Raw genomic sequence first — 19,612 nt, forward strand, 5'->3', positions numbered from 1 at the left:
GAGGTGGCAGAGGGAGGAAGAAAAGCAAGTGGTTTTCTTCTACCATGAGTGAACGGTCTTTTGCGTGGCATGCCAAAATTTTAGCATACCTGTAGCAGACTTGCTTGTCTAGACGCACCTTATGCAAAAGTGTTCAATCAATGGAATTGCACCAGACCCATCAAAAGTGGAAGTCTACTGCAGATGGAGAACCCCAAGACAAATAAAGAATTGATAAGCTTTGTACAGGCACAGCCTGGCACATCTGGAAGGCTAGATGCACTGAGGCCATAGAGGGCACTATTGTCTTGGACACACAATGCCTTTGCAGGATTTGGAGTGATATTATCCATACCCTTATGGCAACCTGGGCTAAAATCCAGGGATCTTCGAGGGCCGCACAGAGAAAGCAAGGCCAGTTTATGAGAATGGGATCATGGTATATTCTTCATTTCCACTCATATGGGGCCTTGTTGGCAACACAAGACACCTGATTGTTGAGATCTCCACCTAGTTTGGTTTGAAATCTCCCTTTTGTATATTTTTTCATACTTAATAGAAGTCTCTTCTCCAAAAAAAAAAAACTCATATCTGTCCAGGTCTTTCTGCATGTTGGCTCAGTTTGTCTACCCTTTGCAGAAGGAAAGTCAGCAAGAGCTAGGTTGAAGAGGATTCCTTTGAGAGCCTTAAGGACAAGCTATCTACTCTACCAGTCATAATGCCCCCAAACTGGAGCCAACCGTTTTATCTAAGTCTTACTGTTGGGAAACATGAAGTAGGGGCTGTATTGATGCAGAAAGGATCTAAACAGTCATATATGAGGCCAGTCTTTTATCTTAGCAGGGCAAAGGGTGGGCATGAAGCTGAACGGCTGGTTTTGACACTTGTCTATGCAACCAAGAGGTTGAAATCCTATCTGATCTATAGACCTTTTATTGTGCTTACCTCCTGTAACCTTCTTCCACATGTAATGAAGTATCCTGGGGATATCCAAAAGTTCAGAAGTGGATCATGGCATTGTAGGAGTATGATATGAGCTTTATTAAAGAAGACAGTGTGAGAGCTCATATGGCTGATATGTTAACCTACAAGGAGATGTAGGTAAAGCTCAAACCAGTGAAGGACATTGAAAAGCAAGTGGTTCCAAACCATAGGATACATGAGGAGCTGCAGAATATAGATGGGATTCTTTATTTTGAAGGGCTCTTAAGAGAAGTCTGGGTAAAGGGGGTGGTGGATTTGTCTTTGTAAGCAGACAAGGCAAAGAGCTGTGGACTGGTAGCCAAGAGATTCAAGTCAAAAGCAATAATGAAGCTGAATATGCAAGCCTTAGTTTGAGTTTAGAAGAGTGCAGACAGAGGAAGGTTAGAAAACTGGTTATAAAGGGGGACTCTCTACTGGTTATAAGACAGGTACATGGAACTTGGAAAATAAACAAAGATGAAATGAAGTCTTGGTTTTTCGAAGTGAGGAAGCTCTTAAATTGTTTCCAGGATTTCCAAATATAGCATGTATGCAGGGAGAGTAACATAAGAGCCCATGAGTTGGCTGAGCAAGTCTTCTCAAAGGATTTGCATGCTGTGGCAGTCGAAGAACCAATGTATCAAGTTAGAGAGACCCTTTTTGAAGAGTAGGTGTTGTTGACAGGGTTTGCTAGAAGAGAGCTGGATGCTTCAAAGAGAAGGGCAGCTGTTAGAAGAGCCTTAAAGTATATGTTGATTGGAGACACACTGAACCATAAGCGGAATGATGATCTTCTGAGAAGAGTTTTGTTTCAAGAGGAGATTCTAGATTGTCTGAAAGCTTGTCATGAGGAGGGTTGTGGTGGCCACTATGGGATTGACATTACAAAGAGGAAGGTATTGACATCAAAAGTTGTGTGGCCAAGCATGAATAGAGATGTCCACCATTGGTGTAGGAGTTGTCTTCAAAGCATTTTAGAAGAAGATTTTGGTTCCTAAACCTTTGCATCATATCATGGGTTATGGGACTTGTTAGAAGTCGGGTATAGATGTAATAGGGGCACTACCAGGAACTAAGAGTAGGAAGTTTTAAATCATTACTGCGGTGGATTATTTGACAAGATGGCCAGAGGCCAGGGCAACTAGCAATGGTACTACCCAGTAGGTCTGTAAGTTTGTGTATGAAATGATTTGTTGTAGGTTTGGAGTTCCTTTAGAGATGGTCAGTGATCAGGAGAGAGAATTCAGAGCAGATTTAATCACAGAGCTGACCAAGAAGTTGGGGATTAAACACAGATTTACTACACCATACCATCCCCAATGCAATGGGTTGGTAGAGAGCTTCAATGGAGTGTTGTAGAGGTTGTTGTTCGAGCTTGTGGAAGATCATCCCAGTGATTGGGATATGTACCTGGACAAAGTAGGGCCTTTAGGGTGTCTTAAAAGAATGCTACTGGGTACACCCCTTATCACTTAGTGTATGGAGAGGATTGCGTGATGCATGTGAATGTGATGTTACCATCACTTGACTTTTTGCTACAACATAACGTGACCCAAGAAGAGCAGAAGAAGAGGAGGTTAACCAATTTGTATTCTTTACTCTTGGACAGAGAAGAAGTAGTTAAGTGGTATGAAAAGGTCAATCAGAAAAGAATTGAGACTTTCAATGAGAAGCTAGGAAACAAAGACTTGAAGAAAGGGATGTTGGTCGTCAGAAATGATAATGGTTTAGATACCACTTTTTAGACCAAGTTTAGGGTCAGATGGGAAGGACCATTTATCATTCATGAGGTTTTTTCTAATGGATCTTATCAATTGCAGGATTTGAATTGTTAGATGCATGCAAGAAGGGTGAATGGCCTGAGACCGAGGCCATATCACATTAGAGTAATGTGAAAGTAGGACTCAAAATGTGAAACACTTGAAAGTGTTTCACTGCAGGCTTGGGGCAATATGTGAGAGGTACGCAAGGCTCAAAACAAATATGGAGGGTGCCAATAAATAATAAAGATATGTTGATGTGTAAAGGTTCCAAGGTGGCAAGGACAACATGGCGGTGGGGAGAAGAAGAGCAGGTGCTGGAAAACCAAAATAGAAGGTGTATGGTCGAAGGGGAGAGACGACGCAAAGGTTCCTGAAGACGGCTAGCCGACAATGGGAAAAAAGGGGTTTTTTGGAACAATGGGCAAGATAGACAGGAGGAGGAGAGTTGGAGGATTTACGACAAGTGAAGCAGTGAGTGAAGCAGGAGAAGTATCTATAGTGAAGTAATCTATTTGCAGACGAGTTCATCTAGTTTTCAAAGGGAGCAGAAGAGATGTTTAGTGGAATTGAGGTGGATTTGGAAAAATGAGAGCAGAGAAGGTGCTAGGATCCAGAGAATCATTCAGGAGTGTTGTACGCGGTGATTTTTGTGAGGCTTCTTTGGTAGAGACTTGGTTTTATCTAGAAACATGTTCAATTGCTATTGTCATAAGTCAGCTGTGTGCTAAATTGGGTTTGTCTAGGGAAAGTGCGCAGTCTGTGATAGCGAGTTCACTATAGCTAGAATAGAAGCTTGGGTTTATATGTGGAGAAATTGCAAGTTTTCAGTGTGATCGTGTGGTAGTTTTTAATCCATTGTCTCTGTACAACTTAATATGCTTAACAGGTAGAATTGACTATTCACAATCACTTGACTGACGCAAATATAGAAGAATAAGAGAGAAATTAGGCATGTACATGTTATCTTTTTGAAATCTGAAAAGTATTACAATACATAGGACCTAAATGATTTGTGAAAGAGAAACAAGAGACACAAAGAGGGTTGAAGATGGAGCAAGCTGCCCCATAAGGGAATCATATTGCTGCACAAGCCAAGTACTTTAGGATGAGCTCAGTTACAATCAACTTGAGGTGAGAAAAAGAATTTCCACTCTCATAGGTTGTGCAAGACATGTACAACTACTTGTGTTAATAACACACATTCAAAATATGAAATATATACAATACTCCATTTTTATTGAGGTTCAGCCCAAAAAAGGGAGAGAAAAATCAGCCTTCATTCGATTTCGTAGTGGTAGCACATCTTCCGCCACAACAATGGAGTGGATTCATCTTGTGGAAGATGGTGGGAGTTATGAGAGACTATTGCAAGTTGAAGAAATATTTATGAGATGGTGTAGAGTGGAGTTGAGCTTGTGAGAAAGAGCAGAGAGGGTTCTAATTTATAGGAAAAGAGAGTACTCAAGGCAAGGGCTTAGAATGACAAGTGGAGGGACGGTCGTAGACTTGATGGACACTTGTTGCAACAAAGGATCAGTGGACGGACACTTGTTTAAAAAGAGGACAAGTGGCAGGACACTTGTAGACTTCATGGACAAGTGTGACTTGTCTCTCTTCTAGATCTTTCTTTCTAGAGGTGTGTAGTGCATAAAGAGAAATATCCAAATTTAGAAAACGCAGTTCTTAGAAAGTTACTAAATTAAGTAAATGACTCTTAAAATTTAGGGAACAAGTGTGACTCTTAAAATTAAGTAGACTTGATGGACAAGTGTGACTTGTTCCTCTTCTAGATCTTTCTTTTTAGAGGTGTGTAGTGCATAAGAGAAATATCCAAATTTAGAAAACTTTCAGTTCTTAGAAAGTTACTAAAGTAAGCAAATGACTCTTAAAATTTAGGAAACCCTAAATTTTAGAATTGGCATTTTAAGGCTAATAAAGGCTCCTAATTTTTAGGGACCTCCTAAAATTTAGGGACCCTTCAATATCGCAGTCAAATGAAAGCTCTTTTTGAGCACGTTACCAAAACAAAATCAGAATCCCCAAAAAGTCTCTTTAATTATGAGATGCATGCAAATCAAGCAATCAGCTCTAACATAATGTACAAGCTTCCTAACCATGCATCTTATTGATTGTAACTATCTTTTTCTTTGGATCTAGCCCACACTCCAAGGCATCAATCCTTTCCATGTGCGAGGTAAAGCGTGGTATGTTTGAGTTAACGACCTTAGGCAACCATTCAGGACATACAGGTGGAAGTGTGAACTATCTTTGTTTTGACCCACTGCGTGGATCCACCATGACTTGTGGCCATTGATCCGTAGCCTCACTCAAGTGCACAATTTATCCAATTTAATTATATTAATTCACGCTTTTATGGGAAAAACTTTAAAAGTAATATGTGATTAAAAATTGAGAAATGAAATTCATTGAAACCATACAAGAGAGTTCACTTTTTTGTCGGGTTCAAAGAGTTACAATGGTCACAACCAAGAAGTAACATCATCTAAGGCAATTTCCCGATCTAGCCATAAGTACAAAAGGTCCCTTTGCCTCCGATGTGTAGCGGTAGGTATTCTCCATAATCGGAATACCGCCAATTAGTGATGACTTGTAAGTAGCATTTAATGTGGTGTAGATGCCGTGGTGGTGTGAGGTATCCAATGTGACTACCTTGGCAATGTGACGACTTTGGCACTGGGATGATATGAGCATAGTAACATGAAAACCCGTTTCTTCCCCTACGAAATTCATGAAACGTTTCTATGCCAAAACATTTCAAAACAAAGCGAAACTTCTTATGTCGTTTCACCCAAACTTGATTTTTAGGGAAACAAAATTTCCAAGGATTTTTTGCCCAAAACCCCAAAAAAGTCAAAATTTGCCCAATTTCAATTTCAATCTCGAAAATCTTTCCCATATTTTATTTACCTCTTTAATTTCCCCTATTTGCACACCAATTGCTAAGTTTTTTTGCTATTTCTCCACTACATGTCCAATTTCTTACTTTTTCCCAAATTTTGACACTTTTTACGGTATAGACTTATATTTACATAACAACTGTTACTTAAAAACCTCTCCATTTCATCCAAGTGAGACGAAACGAATCGAAATGAAACCCCTTAGAAACGACAAAACAAATGATTTATTTTTTTTGTGACTACGGATGATACTAATGATGTCCATAGTAAGAGTGGTGGTCCATTGTGACCTCCAAGCGGCTGGTGCATGGTCTGGTATGGTGACCAAGTGGCACAAGTTCCCATGGACCAAGTGGCACCACTGCAATGCAGATCTAGTGGATGGGGCCTGATGGTAGCTACACTCCTCTTATCCTTTCTTCTCCTCAGCCTGTACCTCCCTCATTGTTGTGGCATTTCCATTTTTTGGTTCCCTAAACACTGCCGTTTCTGTTTCCTTTTACTCATCTGTTTACGTTTTCTGGTTTTCCATGCCTATGGAATACGTGCTAACTGAAGGAATTGTACACCTAACTGTGATTTGTATAATAAATATTGAAAGATTTTATGTGAGTTGTTTGCGATCTCCCCATAGTGTCACTTTTATCATATGGCCTTACTTGTGGAGTATATGAGCTTTACAGACTTCACCATTCTGACAGCCCTTTCATTGTTTACAGATAATCACAATGCTTTGGCCATATTCTTCTTATGGGCCCCTGTTGTCCTGGTATGTATAGATCCTCAGCATGCTCATTGATATTTGCCACAATAGCACCTTGCCACAGTGTTAGTTTTTCTGCACCCTGTAAGCAGATGATGTGATTATATTCTGAATTTCGTCTTAGCAAACGTGCTTGCAGATCTATCTTCTCGACATTTCAATTTGGTATGCTGTATTCTCAGCAATTTTGGGTGGCTTTCTTGGTGCAAGAGACCGGTTAGGAGAGGTATTCTTACCATATGCACATATGTGTCTTGGTGCAGATGAAGTATTCATTTATGCATATCTAATCCTGCATGTTGTCCACACACTGAACTGTGTAATCCAGCAATGGTGCATATGGTGGAGGGTAGTAGAGAGATAACTTAGGGGTACATGGTACCACCCTTGCATCTACAAAACAAGGCCGTAAGAAAACCTTCATTTCAAACCATGTCTATAACTAAGCTTTACAGAGAAAGAAAAGTCAAACTTCACATCTGTTTCACCTTCCGAAGGAGGAAAGCTTGACCACATTGGAGGGACAATTATAGAGGATTTCAGTCTGGAATTTTGAGCTGCCTTCTCTCTATGACTTTTTTCTTTGATAGATTGTCATTATGTGAGGAAACAAGGTCGTGAAATTGGACTCCAGGTGTGCAACCGTTACTGATCTATGTCCTGCTCTTTCTCAGATACGCTCTCTCGAGATGTTCAGAAACCGTTTCAAAACTTTCCCCGAGGGTTTTGTCAAGAGCTTGCAACATGAAAAGCCTCCTGTGTATGTTTCCATTTCCATATTGAGCATTACTATGAAAACACCTCAAGTTTGCAATATTTGCAACCAGAATTTTTCACTAACAGCAACATCTGTGCTCTTTTGCAGGACACTGAGCCAAGGGATCGAAGGCTCTGAGGTACATAGAATGTGTGACCTCCATGAGCCATAAACTATGTTTAATACTTGCTTTTTTGATAGTGCATGCTCTTATGTCAATCTAAGCAATCTGTCAATATTTTATGTTAACTGTCCATGTTCTTTTGTCAATCTATACAATCTGTCAATACCTCTCTGTATTCACATAAATGTTTCAGAACTTAGAAATTTGTTTGCTTTTAGCATGTGTTATTACTGAAGGTAGTTTATTATAGGATAGTGCTATTGATGGGATTGTCAGTTGCATAGTCACATAGGAATACGTAAAACACTTTCAAGGCATAACACATGTTTGATTGACTGCGTTAATTTTGCTTGTGCCAAGTAGAGTAGCTTTTTTGGAGTGCTGAAATTAAACTCTGCTGATGCTTACAAGAGATCTTTTCTCACAAAGTGAACATCATTACTAAAAGCTTTTCACCAAAAGAAAACTTGTAGGGAAATTGTCTGAAATCTTTTTGATGATCTTGATTTGTCCCTCGTATTGCACCATGATCAACCTCAGGGGAGCCAAACTGCGAGGGAATACCGGCGTCTTTTTAGACATAAGAAGTGAGAGATTCTTGCGCAAGGATGACTTATGGATTTTCCCAGAAGTACTCATTGTTTACGCACCATTAGACACTTACTAGACTTTGAAATATCCAACAAACCCCCCTTCAGAGTGAAGGAGTGTCATCTAAGAGAGGGGCCTTCAGTATGATGATTTCGGCTCTAAACTGCAATCATGTTATACAAAAGAATATAATGATGCCAACACTTGAAACTCTCATGTCAAGCCTGATAAAGAGCTTGACCACACATAATGCCTGCATTAGTCTAACCCTCCCTAGCTCTAGGTAGGGAAAATTAGATAAAATGGAGCTGAGTTTTTTATAGAAACACGGCTAACAAAGATCCATAGACAACCCTCCCTAGCTCTAGGTAGGGAAAATTAGATAAAATGAAGCTGACCTTTTTATAGAAACACGGCTAACAAAGAATCAAAGATACATCCAAAATGTTCGGATCTTGGGGGCACTTTTGCGGAAAAGAACTCATGACTACATAATATTCAGATTTTGGGGGACATCCTGGGCAGAGAGAACTCTTGACTCATACAGAAAGAACTAGAAAGCCCAATCATAATCTTCCTTTGCTAAGAGAAACATTTGCGATGATAGTAAGGGCTTTGTCTTTGGCTGTTGCAGATACTTGAGCTTCATCTTCATCTTCATCCTCTTGCACCAAATTTACATGATCCTTTGATTGCTCTTTGGCCATCTTCTTAAAACACCTCTCTTCTATATGTCCAAGCTTTTGCAATAGGTGCACTTGATGGTCCTTCTTTCCTGTTTATCTTTCATCTTGAAGAGGAAGGCCTTCTCTGACTCAAGCGTTACTTCAATCATCTCTCTAAGATAGCGGTCTTCATCATATTCCAACTAGTAGGATCTCATTATACTTTGAAATCCTTTATATGCTGGTGAATAATTTTCATATCATTTTCATCAACTTGTGTATTCGCGGCATCAAGTTGTTGAATGATGGAGTCGAAGTTGCTCAAATGTTCACCTAAAGTTTGATTCTCAGTCATCCTTAAATTAAAAGCTTTTGCTTAAGGAATACCTTTGAGTTGTTGATTTTGTTGCCGAATAGGTTTTCCAGCTTCTCCCATACCTCTTGGGCTTCTTAGGGTTTTCTGGGCATGCGCTTTAGGCTTCTTCTTCTTTCCTGAAGAAAATCAGGCTAAGGTGGCTTGAAGTCAAACACCATCGTGGCTATGGCATGTAAGAGAGAGATTAAGAGATAAGACAAAACGAGCGAAGTAGTAGACAAAATGATAGAAATGTTTCGATTATTAACATTGAGAATGGTGCCATTATTACATGAATTTGCATAGCTGCTAATACAACTTACTTTTTGCTAATAAGAGGATTAGGTGTCCATGATTCTCTCCACCTTCCCTAGATGCCAGGTGGCTCCTAAATCAGCCCCTTGATTTATGCAAAGGTGGATGTTATTTGACTTTTAGCCTTTTTACTTCATGCTTTAGGTGGTATCTTTTACAAGAATGGATTCACTAGCCTTTATACTTTGTACTTGGATAAGGCTTGTTCTCCAATACCCCCCTTCAAGCGTTATCCTAGTACATACTTCGTTTGGATTAATATATACCTATGACAAAGTTTCACTGGAAGTTGTGTCTTCTACTGTCCTTGGAGTAGAGTTGTTGGTAGTCAAGACATTACATTTGTTGGCCCAAGAGTTTATGTACTTTGCAAAGTGTGCATCTTTTTTGCAGGATACATCTTCTTCATGTAAAACATCAGCTTGCGCCTTTTTATTATAACAATTCTTTTCATTGTGGTTATTTTCACGACAATGCTTACAAGGATTCTTTATATAACAATCTTTCTCGGCATGGTTGTTCTTGCCCTACATGGAGCATTCTACCTTTGTATTTTCTCTTTGTGAAGGAGCTGTCTCCCCTGGTTCTTTGTTATTTTTCTTCCTTTCTTCTTTCTTGATGGAGGCTATGACCCCTTCCAAGGTGGGATTGGGCAGGTTCTTCAGTGTGGTGATGAGGTTGCCATAGTGCTACTCAGGCATTGACTTTATGAGTACTGCTAGGGTCACATCTTCTACCAAATTTGCGTTTAGTCGTGCAAGCTGGTTCATTAGAGACTTTATCTTGCTCACCATGAAAACTCTCATGTGGTTGCATTGTGAGTCCATAGAACTCTTCTGCAGAAGGAACTTTGGAGGTTCTTGCCTCAGCTGAAGAGCTTGTCGAGCTTTTCATAGGCTTTTTGGGAGTTTGGGAGATCTCCTACATGGTGTTTAAAGTTATCAGAGAGGCCAAGGGCTATGAGGCCAACGGCTCTTTGATCTTTGAGCTTCCAATCCTTTTGAGCTGCATCTTTAGCCTTTGCATCTTCAATAAAGGGCCGGAGGCCCTCTCTCATGACACTAAGATTTCAGTTTAGTCTACCAAGTGTGGAATTTTCCCCATCAGATTCTTAATGAACATGTGGGTGGCCATTATACGCTATGAACCTGGGAAGGTCATAGCAGAGGAGAGTTTCCAATGCCAGTGTCTAATCCCTTAAAAAGAAAGAGGCCCCCAAAAATTAAGGTTTCCAAACATAGGGATTTTCAGAAATGGTAGCGTAGGAGGCTGTAGCAATCCTCTAATGCTAGGTTTGCACCCTTAATTAGGATTTTTAATGAAGTAATTAAGATTAATTGCACAATTAAGCTTGATTTGCAAAAAAAGAAAGAAAAAAAAGCTTGAATTGACTTTCCTGATTGTGCTGATTTGTTGCAGATGCTGAATTTTCGGATTTGCTGAATCTTTTTTGCTTTGTTTCTGATGATGATGTTCTCTGTGGCAGTAGTAAGGAAAGTATCCTTGCCTGCATAAGTTGTAGATGCAGAAGGTGCACTGATATGAACTTTGCACATTGAGCCAAGCACTGGTATTGCTGCCCTCTTCTGGAACGGCAACGCTATGATGGAACCGGAGCAAGGGTGTCGGAACGACAGGTAGGGGCTGACTGCAACCAATAGGAGGAGCACTTAGCTGGAGTTGCTAGATGGTTGTGAAGTGGCTCACTTGGAGAGACCACAATAATTGGGCTATCCACAAAGAGTCCACAGAAAGGAGGTTGCCTAGGTAAGAGGCCGTAGGGAACAGAGTCCCCAAGGGGGAGTCAATGGCGCCAGGCAGTGAGAGGAACAGAGTCGTGCAATGGTGGGCAGCGGCAGAGTCAATCGACAGGCAGAAACGTGCAGTAGAGGCGGACATGTAGCTGGCAGAGCTTGCACATCTAAGATACTGTCAGAGAAGCAAAATGGCGAGAAGTGATTGGCACGCATAGGCACGGTGACGGAGCGAGGACTAGAGTGTTGTGATACCAATTGAAGAAAATCAAGCTAAGGTGGCTTAGAGTCAAACACCATGGCTATGGCACGTAATAGAGAGAGAAAGAAAAGAAAGAAAGATATATTAAGCGTCTACTAAAGACCCAATGGGCCTATGAGACCAAAGTGGTACAATAATGTCCATGGCATATCTCATCATGGAATGGAAAATAAAACAGAATGAAAACATAAATATAGCTATCTCACTGGGGTGATACAAAACTGTCCGTGGAAACTTGTCATGGAAAACTAAGAACATAAAAACATGGGAGCAACATCAGCTCTGAGTAGATGGTATACCACTCTCAAAAATGTCAAGCATGGGGTTGACGAGTATGGCCGAGAGGTCTCCCTCAGCTATGTCAGAGAGAAAGAAAGAAAGAAAGAAAGAAAGCTGTATTAACGTCTACTAGAGGCCGAACTCGACCTATGAGACAAATCATTGTACAACTATCAATGTCTTCTGGATGTCTAGAAAAAAAAAAGGACAAAATGAACATGAAATAAAGTATGAAAGTAGTGAGCTAGTGGGGGGGGTGTGATGGATGGAGCACTAATGCTAGAGGCTCAGTATACAACCTATATGTGCAGGGTATACAGGAATGCAATGCAGATCTGTCTAGCTCCAACCAGTACCATAATGGGGGTGTAATATGTGATACCTAGGCGATGGCGAGGCAAAAATACCTCGGAGCATGATCTCCGGGTGTGAGTGTAAGTGAGCTAGCCGCTCCTGGATATGGTGCTGATGTCGAGCCCGTATCCTTGTGATCTCCCTCTGATGTAGTTTGGGAGTTTGGTAGCTTGGTGCTCTCGGTCTCCATCTGGCTCGGAGGTCCGCAGCGCGCTGAAGTGTAACCCCCTCCTGTGTCAGGATAGGCATTGGGATAGATCTCTGGAAGAAATCAGTGAGCTAGAGCTGTCACCCACCTCTCCCTGTGGTATGAGTCCGTGTCAGTGTCTCTGTGTGGCGCTGTGTCTCTAGCAAGAATTGGCCAAATCTGCGTTGGTTTGCGGACTCCATGAGCTGGCGGAGTGAGGATGTCCACTGAAGATGGTGGTGTATCTCTCTCTAATGACACTATATGCTCTACATCTGCATACATAATGTTCCTCACTCTCAACCTCCTCCTGGCATAGTTAGCATATCCTCTCTGCTCTGGGGATCCGTGCTGCCCTACCTGCCTCAATCTCAAGCTGGTGTGATGACACTCTGAGCTGGCCAATCACCACTCGGGCACTGTGAGGCATGTGAGAGAGAGAAAGAAAGAAAGAAAGAAAGAAAGATTGATTAACGTCTATGAGACAAATCAGTGTACCTGTGTGGGGTATCCTCTGTCATCCCAACAAAATGAAAAAGTACTTTAAGAGAGAGAGAGAGAGAGTTGTATTAACGTCTACAGAAGGCCAAAATGACCTATGAGACCAAAAGGTTACATCATGTCCATGAAATACATTATCATGGGTACTAAAAATAAAAATCAAAGAAAGTAATAAGAGCTGAAATGTCAGATGTGATCCCAAAACAAAATGTGTGCAGCTCTCATATCACCCTAAAATATACTGCATTGGTGGTGGGAGACGATGGCTCTGATCCTCCGATAGTGACGTGGGCGAAGACCATGAGGTCGAGGGCGTTGGGCTCTGCATAGCTCAATGGCTCTCTCTAGTGTCACTCCTCTTGGCCGAGCTCCCACATCATCCTGAAGGTCGGGTGTAGTGGGTGAATCTGCCCTCGTCACTCTGGTATGGAAGAAGTCAATGAGAGCTCTCTGTACTAGTCTTGTGAGACGGGTACCGTTGGTCCATGCCACAAAAGGGACTCCCTGTGTTTGCGAAGCTCCAGGAGGAAAAGTCCCAAGCATCTCTGGTTTGGGAAATCCATGATCTTGGAAAGTGGTCCAAATCTATCTTGGAAGAGGCAGTGGAACCTCCCCTTAGTGGGCCTTTGTCTCAGCCTATGTGTGACAAAGCTGACATATCCTATCCTTTGGTTCAGCTGCCCTTGGCCCACACATGGCTGTCTCCACTTTGAACTGATGGGATGAGGTGCGGATCTCACCAATCGCACATCGCACCCCAAATGACAGATGTGTGTCCATGTAGTGTGGACGTGTGATGAACCCGTGCTCTGTCAGGCGAAAGAAATGTCCCTATAAAAGGCCATCTTCGTTCGAAGGGGCTGGACGGGTGGGTGCCAAGTCCTTTGAGTATCCAGTCTCACAATGTCCTTCCTGATGACCTTGTTCACCTCTGTGTGGCTAAGATCAAAAGAGGGCGCCTTCATGCTATACTAGAGCAGCAGAGGGAGTGCCTCCATCTGCATGCCATGCATACCAAACCAAGTGCTCACCTGGGCATACCAACACTGCGTGTCTTTGTCTAGTGTTAGTGTAACTACTCCCTAATGTCTCTTGATTCATATTGTAAATTCTCTATTATCAATGGACATAGGTGTTGGATACTGCCATGGAATGTTTATGGTTAAGCTTCCTATGTATGTGTATGCTAGCTGCATCTACGAGATCCTGGCTGCAAAGACGCATGTTAGGCATTTGATGGATCTTGGAGAACCAAATGCAATACATAGTGCCATTGACATTTGATGGATCTTGGAGAGTTCGATGCCATAGCTTTTGTAAATTTCAAGTACATGTAAATAGATGGGGTTTTTTCCAAAATATGTTTTCAAATGCATGCATTTGTATGCATGGCTTATTTTTATTTGCATGTATTGTTTTGCTTCCCTGGATTTTATTGCATGAGAAGTTGCATCTGGGGACACCTGGATTGCACCCATGGGTTAGTATGTTGCATAATCTCTCTTTAGTTAACTTGTATTGACATGCATGGTCAGAAACCCTGTGCATGCGACATGCATGGCCAGAAACCCCCATGCATAAGACATCCAAGCTTTTCCAGCTACCTGCATGCATCATGCAATGTTTTATCCTTTCATATGCACCTAAAAGTGTGCCGTGCAAGTTTACTTTTCTTAAAAGTAAATCATGCAACCTCACTTTTCTCCAAAAGAGTCATGCATGGCCAGAAACCCCACATGCATGCGACGTGCATGGTCAGAAAGTCCCATGCATGCGACATGCATGGCCAAAAACCCCATGCATGCGACATGCAAGCTTTTCTAGCTATTTGAATGCATCATGCAATGCTTTATCCTTTCATGCACCTAAAAATGTGCCATGCAAGTTTACTTTTCTCCAAAAGAGTCATGCAAGATTAGTTAACTCAAAAGAAAAGTAAGCCTCTTCGTCACTTTTTCCTACATGAGTTACTCTTTTGTTAGTAGCCATTCTTTTTACTACACGAGTTGCTCTCACCCCAAAGGATAGGTGTGTGTCGATGTAGCGTGGGTGGATAATGAACCCATCCTCTGTCAGGGATAGGAGGTGATCTCTGTAGAAGGCCATCTTCCTCCCCCGTAGACGACTAGTTGAACTCCATTTCCTCTGAGTATCCAGTCTTATAATGTCCTTCGTGATAACCCTGTTCCACTCTGTGCGGCTGAGAGCAAATGAGGGGGCCTCTATGCTGTACTGGAATGGGGGGAGTGCCTCCATCTACATACCATGCATATGCCAAACCAAGTGCCTACTTGTGCATACCAGCACTCTGTATCTCCCTCAAGTGTCAACTCTCTCGAGGACTCCAGTGCTAGCTGGGGTATCTATCAAGTGGAAGCTCTCATAGCCTGTGCCAGTATGTCACTGTCTGGAATAGAGCGTCTGTCACTATCGGTGCAGCCCCTATCTCTGCCCGCACAATCTCATGTGGCACTGATGGCTTACTCCTAATCATGCATGAGATCATAGCCACTAAGGGCCTCTCCATCGGCTTCCACCCATCATCTACCTCCTCTGTATCTCTCTGTGCTGGCTCTCTCGTCTATCTCCTCCTGTGGTATAAGCTAGGACCCTAGATGGGGGCACCATATAATAGTGCAGGTGTTACTAGCGTGTCAAATAGCCAAAGCTTTGTCCTCGGCTCCTAAAACTATATCTGTGAGCATTGCCCCTCTAGCTAGAGAAGGGCTGCATATCCCCTCATCAATCTAGCTTCGGCCGCGTCCGCATTGAGAACTGAGGTCTAGCAAAAGTGATCCCAAGGTACACATATGCGGTAACATACTCCACACGCTCTCCACTCTATGTAAACTGTACTATAGATCTACCTATCCGCTCTGGGGAGGTTTTAAATATCATGACCTTGGTCTTTCCAAGGTTCACAATGAGGTCCCGGTCCTCGCAAAGGGCCCGTAATGCATCCAAATGCCTTTGCAACCCCTCTGGTGAATCAGAAATAAGAACAATATTATCTGCATACAAGAGGATTGGTATCAGGACTCCTGCCAAATGTGCTCTTGGTCCTCCCTGTCTCTCTATGTAATCTGAGATATCGTCAATGTATAGACCAAATAGAGTAGGAGACAAGGGGCAGCCTTGCTTCACCCTGATAGTGTTGTGTATGATCTCTAAGTCACCTCCTGTAACTCGCGGGCGGCAGGTTCCCGGGGGACTAGGGTCTTTGACACACTTGTTGATACCATCAATGCATATTAAAGCATTTAAACATGGCCACAGCCTTAACATATATCCATCATCACTTTGCATGAAACATAAAAGCTGGACAAAACATCCACAAATGCTGAAAGTGGAGCTTGCATGTGTGACACCACATAGAGGCCGTAATGGGCCGACCCCCGTCTTGGAGTATTTTATTACCCAAGGAGAATAATATCATGTACAAGCTTTGAGGGCCTTTCTCTCCCCATGGGAGATGCCAGATTATCCATATACAAATGCCATAACACAGCCGAACACGAGGCAACCAAGCCGGAACGTAGGCTGTAGAAATGCCGAGCCAACAATATAATCCATATACCTCCGTGTGGGTACTGATTCTCCCCCAAAAACCACGGGTCTTCATGCAATAGAGCTGGTACAACAGGTTCAGCTCTCCATTCAGCCGGTACAATAGGTACAGTGGCTGGTACACCCGGTACAAGGGCTGGTACAGCCAGAACAGTGGCTGGTACAGCAAGTACAAGGGTTGGTACAGTAGGTACAAGGGCTTGTACAGCCACTACAGTGGCTGGTACAGCAAGTACAAGGGCTGGTATAACAAGTACAATGGCTAGAAATCATAGTAAATGAGTAAATACCCTTGCCTTAAGTATTTCTTCGCGATGGAAGCCTTCAAAACAATCCCCAACAGCCGGTGTACTTCATGGGCAGCCTTCAAGAGAGAGAGAAAGAGAGTAGCCATCATTAGGGCAGCCTGTAACGGTGATAGAGGCTAGTGTGCAGCAAGAGAGCCTCCATTAATGAAGAGAGAGGGCTGCAATTCATAGATTTGGGCCTCCCAATGAGCTAAAATGGCAAGAGAAGGCTACAATGACAAGTGGAGAGCCACACAATAGCTGAAGTGACAAGTGTGAGGCCACTTGTCTCACTTTGATCCACTTTCTAACAAGTGTGAGGCCACTTGTCTCACTTTGGTCCACTTTCTTGCCACATGTCCCAATCTAAGAGATGGGTTCTCCCATAATTTTTACCTCTAAAAATATCCCAACTAGTAGACATTCTGTCATAGGCACTTTGCCAACTCTGGTATCTGCTCAATTTCAGATGTAATGACAAGAACAAAATTTCCATCGGAGTCGGGCCAAAAATAGCAGCTCTCCTAAATTTTAGGAGTGTGGTCCTTTGTATTCTAGGATAATCCCCCATTCCCAAAGCTTGTACTTTCCAAATATTTAGATATCTTGGAGTCCACCAAACCCCTTTCATACTGGGAAATGTCCAGGCTGGTGACACCTCTTGGAGCTCATACTTTGCCTGTGACTGACTCATAGAGTGCAGGTATATAATTCAGCTGTATTAGCGGACATGCGGATTTCACATTGTGAAGTTTTCTTCCGAGTTGCGGCCAGTTGATATTGTGCTAATTCTTTTGATCTTTAGCGGTGCATTTGTCCTATCAACTACTTATTTGCTGCACTAATTCTTTCTATTTGCTAATTCCCTTAGTGCTAGGCTTCATTATGGGTGAGTCTGCCCTGCATCTCCGGAGGTTTGACAAAAACTCTGTACGAAGGCCTTTGTGTGAATATATGCTCTTATGTGTGTGTGTGGAGTGCGTGTGTGAGAGCATATCTTGATACAGAGTTTTGCACCCACTATTGGGCACTAATGACGTTAGTGGGAATGTCGTAGTATCTAGTCCATACTATGCATAATGGAGTTGATAGTTATATAGTCTTGTGGGTTTACTACCATGAGTATATAACATGCACATTCCTAAAAGGTGAATTTGGGCATGTTCTTGGATTCATCTAGGTATATATGTAATGATCCCCCAAAGCATCTTTTCTGGCACTCCCATATCCTGCAGTCTCGTCATCAGTCTGGCCCGTGGGACGGTATCAAAAGCTTTGCAGAAATCCGCAGAAATCCACAAAGCAGCAGTAAATCTGATGCACGTAAGCTCTCCCCTCCGCAATGATCCCCTGTAGTGTAAAGATATGATCTAGTGTGGAGTGCCCTCTCCTGAAGCGTGCTTGCCCCGGTGCTCTGAGTCTCTGCTCCTCGGACCATCTACTAAGCTCATGCTGCAAAATCGAACCATAAATCTTGGCCAAGGTGTGACCAATCATGATAGTCCTGTAGTTGTTGGGGTCCATGGGGTCACCTGCTTTCAAGATAGGTACAATAGTATTTGATGACCAGCTGACGGGGAAGCCCTCACATAAAGCCTTGTTAAACATGTGAACCAGTAAAGGGCTAGTGTGTCCCTAGTATGGGAGAAATGCTCGGTGAGGAGTCCATCATGATCCTGTGCTCTCCCAGTTTGCATCCTGTCAATAGCATCTCTCACCATGTTGAGGTGAAAGAAGGAAGAGTGTCGGGGACGACGTTCGTGTGGATGGGGGAGAGGTGGCTGCTCGGGGACATGGTAGAGAGGTGGCATAGGTGTGCCAGGTGTTGGGTGAAGTAATTAGAGTTGGAAGGCGATGATCCTGGAAGATCCTCCAGGCCTTCTTACAGTCCCTTCCAAGAAAAATAGTTGGTATAGCTCCTGCTCAAGCCTCGCTAGATAGGCTCTCATGTGAGACGTCGAAAGATCACTCGCGCTTGCTCGTGAGTGGTGGATCCTAGAGCCATGACCTGATGTAGATGGGCTCGGGTATCACAACATTCCTTGTCATACTAGCTATTATGTGGGACAGTCCCTCTTGGTGATGTAGGGGTGGCTTTGGAGTGCGGGAAGGCGGCTAGAGCGGACGTATGGAGGGTGGCCGAGAGGTGTGTGGTAGAGAGAGGTGGCATAGGTGTGCCAGGTGCTGCGTGAAGTAATCGGAGTTGGAAGGCGATGATCCTGGAAGATCCTCCAAGTGACAGAGAGAGTTGGTGCACATCACAACAATGATTGTATTATTATAATACTTCCACCATACACAATGCTTTATATAGGCACCAAGGCCCTATGTTATGTTCTTTTAATAAGAGGGCATTCACACCTAAAGTGTTTACACACCACTCGACACTTACTAGACTCCGAAATATCCAACATTGCTCTGATACCAATGTAAAGCCCCTCAGGCTAACATACCCTATGATTCAGCATAAACAAAAAGAAAACATGCCTAGACACTGGCATCAGGCTCACCCTCAAGCACAAGAGATAGTTCGAGACATGGCTCCACGTGAAAAGTCCATGGTTTCCCATACCAAGCACGTTGTAGTCTCATGGCCTCGTCGAGATCTTACGAGCTCTCTCTCAAGTTGACTCACAGAGTCACGTATACAGGCCTCCTATAAACTAGGAGCTAAATATAGCACGTCTCATAAATGCTACTAACCCCCACTTAACATGCCTAACCCCTAGCCTAAGGTTAACTTAACCTGAAGGTCTTAACCTTGATTAGCCTTGGGACGAAATAATGGTAAGAGTAGAATCAAGCTAGATACCGCGGCAAAGGATCGAACATATATACTCATGCCTTGACCACAATGAGATGTAGTAAGGGGGCCAAGGGGCAATCCTACGAACTGATTGGGAGATCTCAAAGCGCTCTCCTTTGTCAGGACATGCCAATATATGGCTATGAGCATTACTATATAATTTTCCAAAGGCATCCCAAAAAGCTACGAAAAACAAAGGGGATAAAACATTTTCTCCTAGACACCTACGGCGGGGTAGTGCAAGGAGTGCATGTTTCACCTGATTAACTGAAAACAAAGCATCAAGGAATATCATCATATTTTTTATGATTGGTTGTGGTAAAGTTGTCCACACACACTGTTGTTTTCTCTCTCTTATACCAGCAGTCCGAGGAACGATCCACCCATCATACCCAGACCATAGGCTAGTGTAGGAGCTCGGC

General features: G+C 42.8%; 1 protein-coding gene across 9 annotated transcripts in view; it reads left to right on the forward strand.

Annotated features, from left to right (window-relative positions):
• Nucleotides 1-19,612, forward strand: part of LOC147639199 (callose synthase 10-like) — a 251,362-nt gene that overhangs the window by 169,729 nt on the left and 62,021 nt on the right. For all 9 annotated transcript variants that reach the window (XR_015264354.1, XM_086788318.1, XM_086788339.1 and 6 more), the window contains 4 exons: nucleotides 6,343-6,392; nucleotides 6,526-6,612; nucleotides 7,061-7,146; nucleotides 7,252-7,282. Coding sequence is in view for 8 of the 9 variants with exons in the window: in XM_086788318.1 (XP_086644444.1) it covers nucleotides 6,343-6,392; nucleotides 6,526-6,612; nucleotides 7,061-7,146; nucleotides 7,252-7,282 (254 nt within the window). In the remaining variant the exon portion in view is untranslated. The remainder of the gene's footprint in view (nucleotides 1-6,342; nucleotides 6,393-6,525; nucleotides 6,613-7,060; nucleotides 7,147-7,251; nucleotides 7,283-19,612) is intronic.

Source organism: Cibotium barometz, chromosome 4, assembly GCF_041138505.1.
Source record: "Cibotium barometz isolate CiBa-2024 chromosome 4, ASM4113850v1, whole genome shotgun sequence".
In the NCBI taxonomy this organism is placed as follows: domain Eukaryota; kingdom Viridiplantae; phylum Streptophyta; class Polypodiopsida; order Cyatheales; family Cibotiaceae; genus Cibotium; species Cibotium barometz.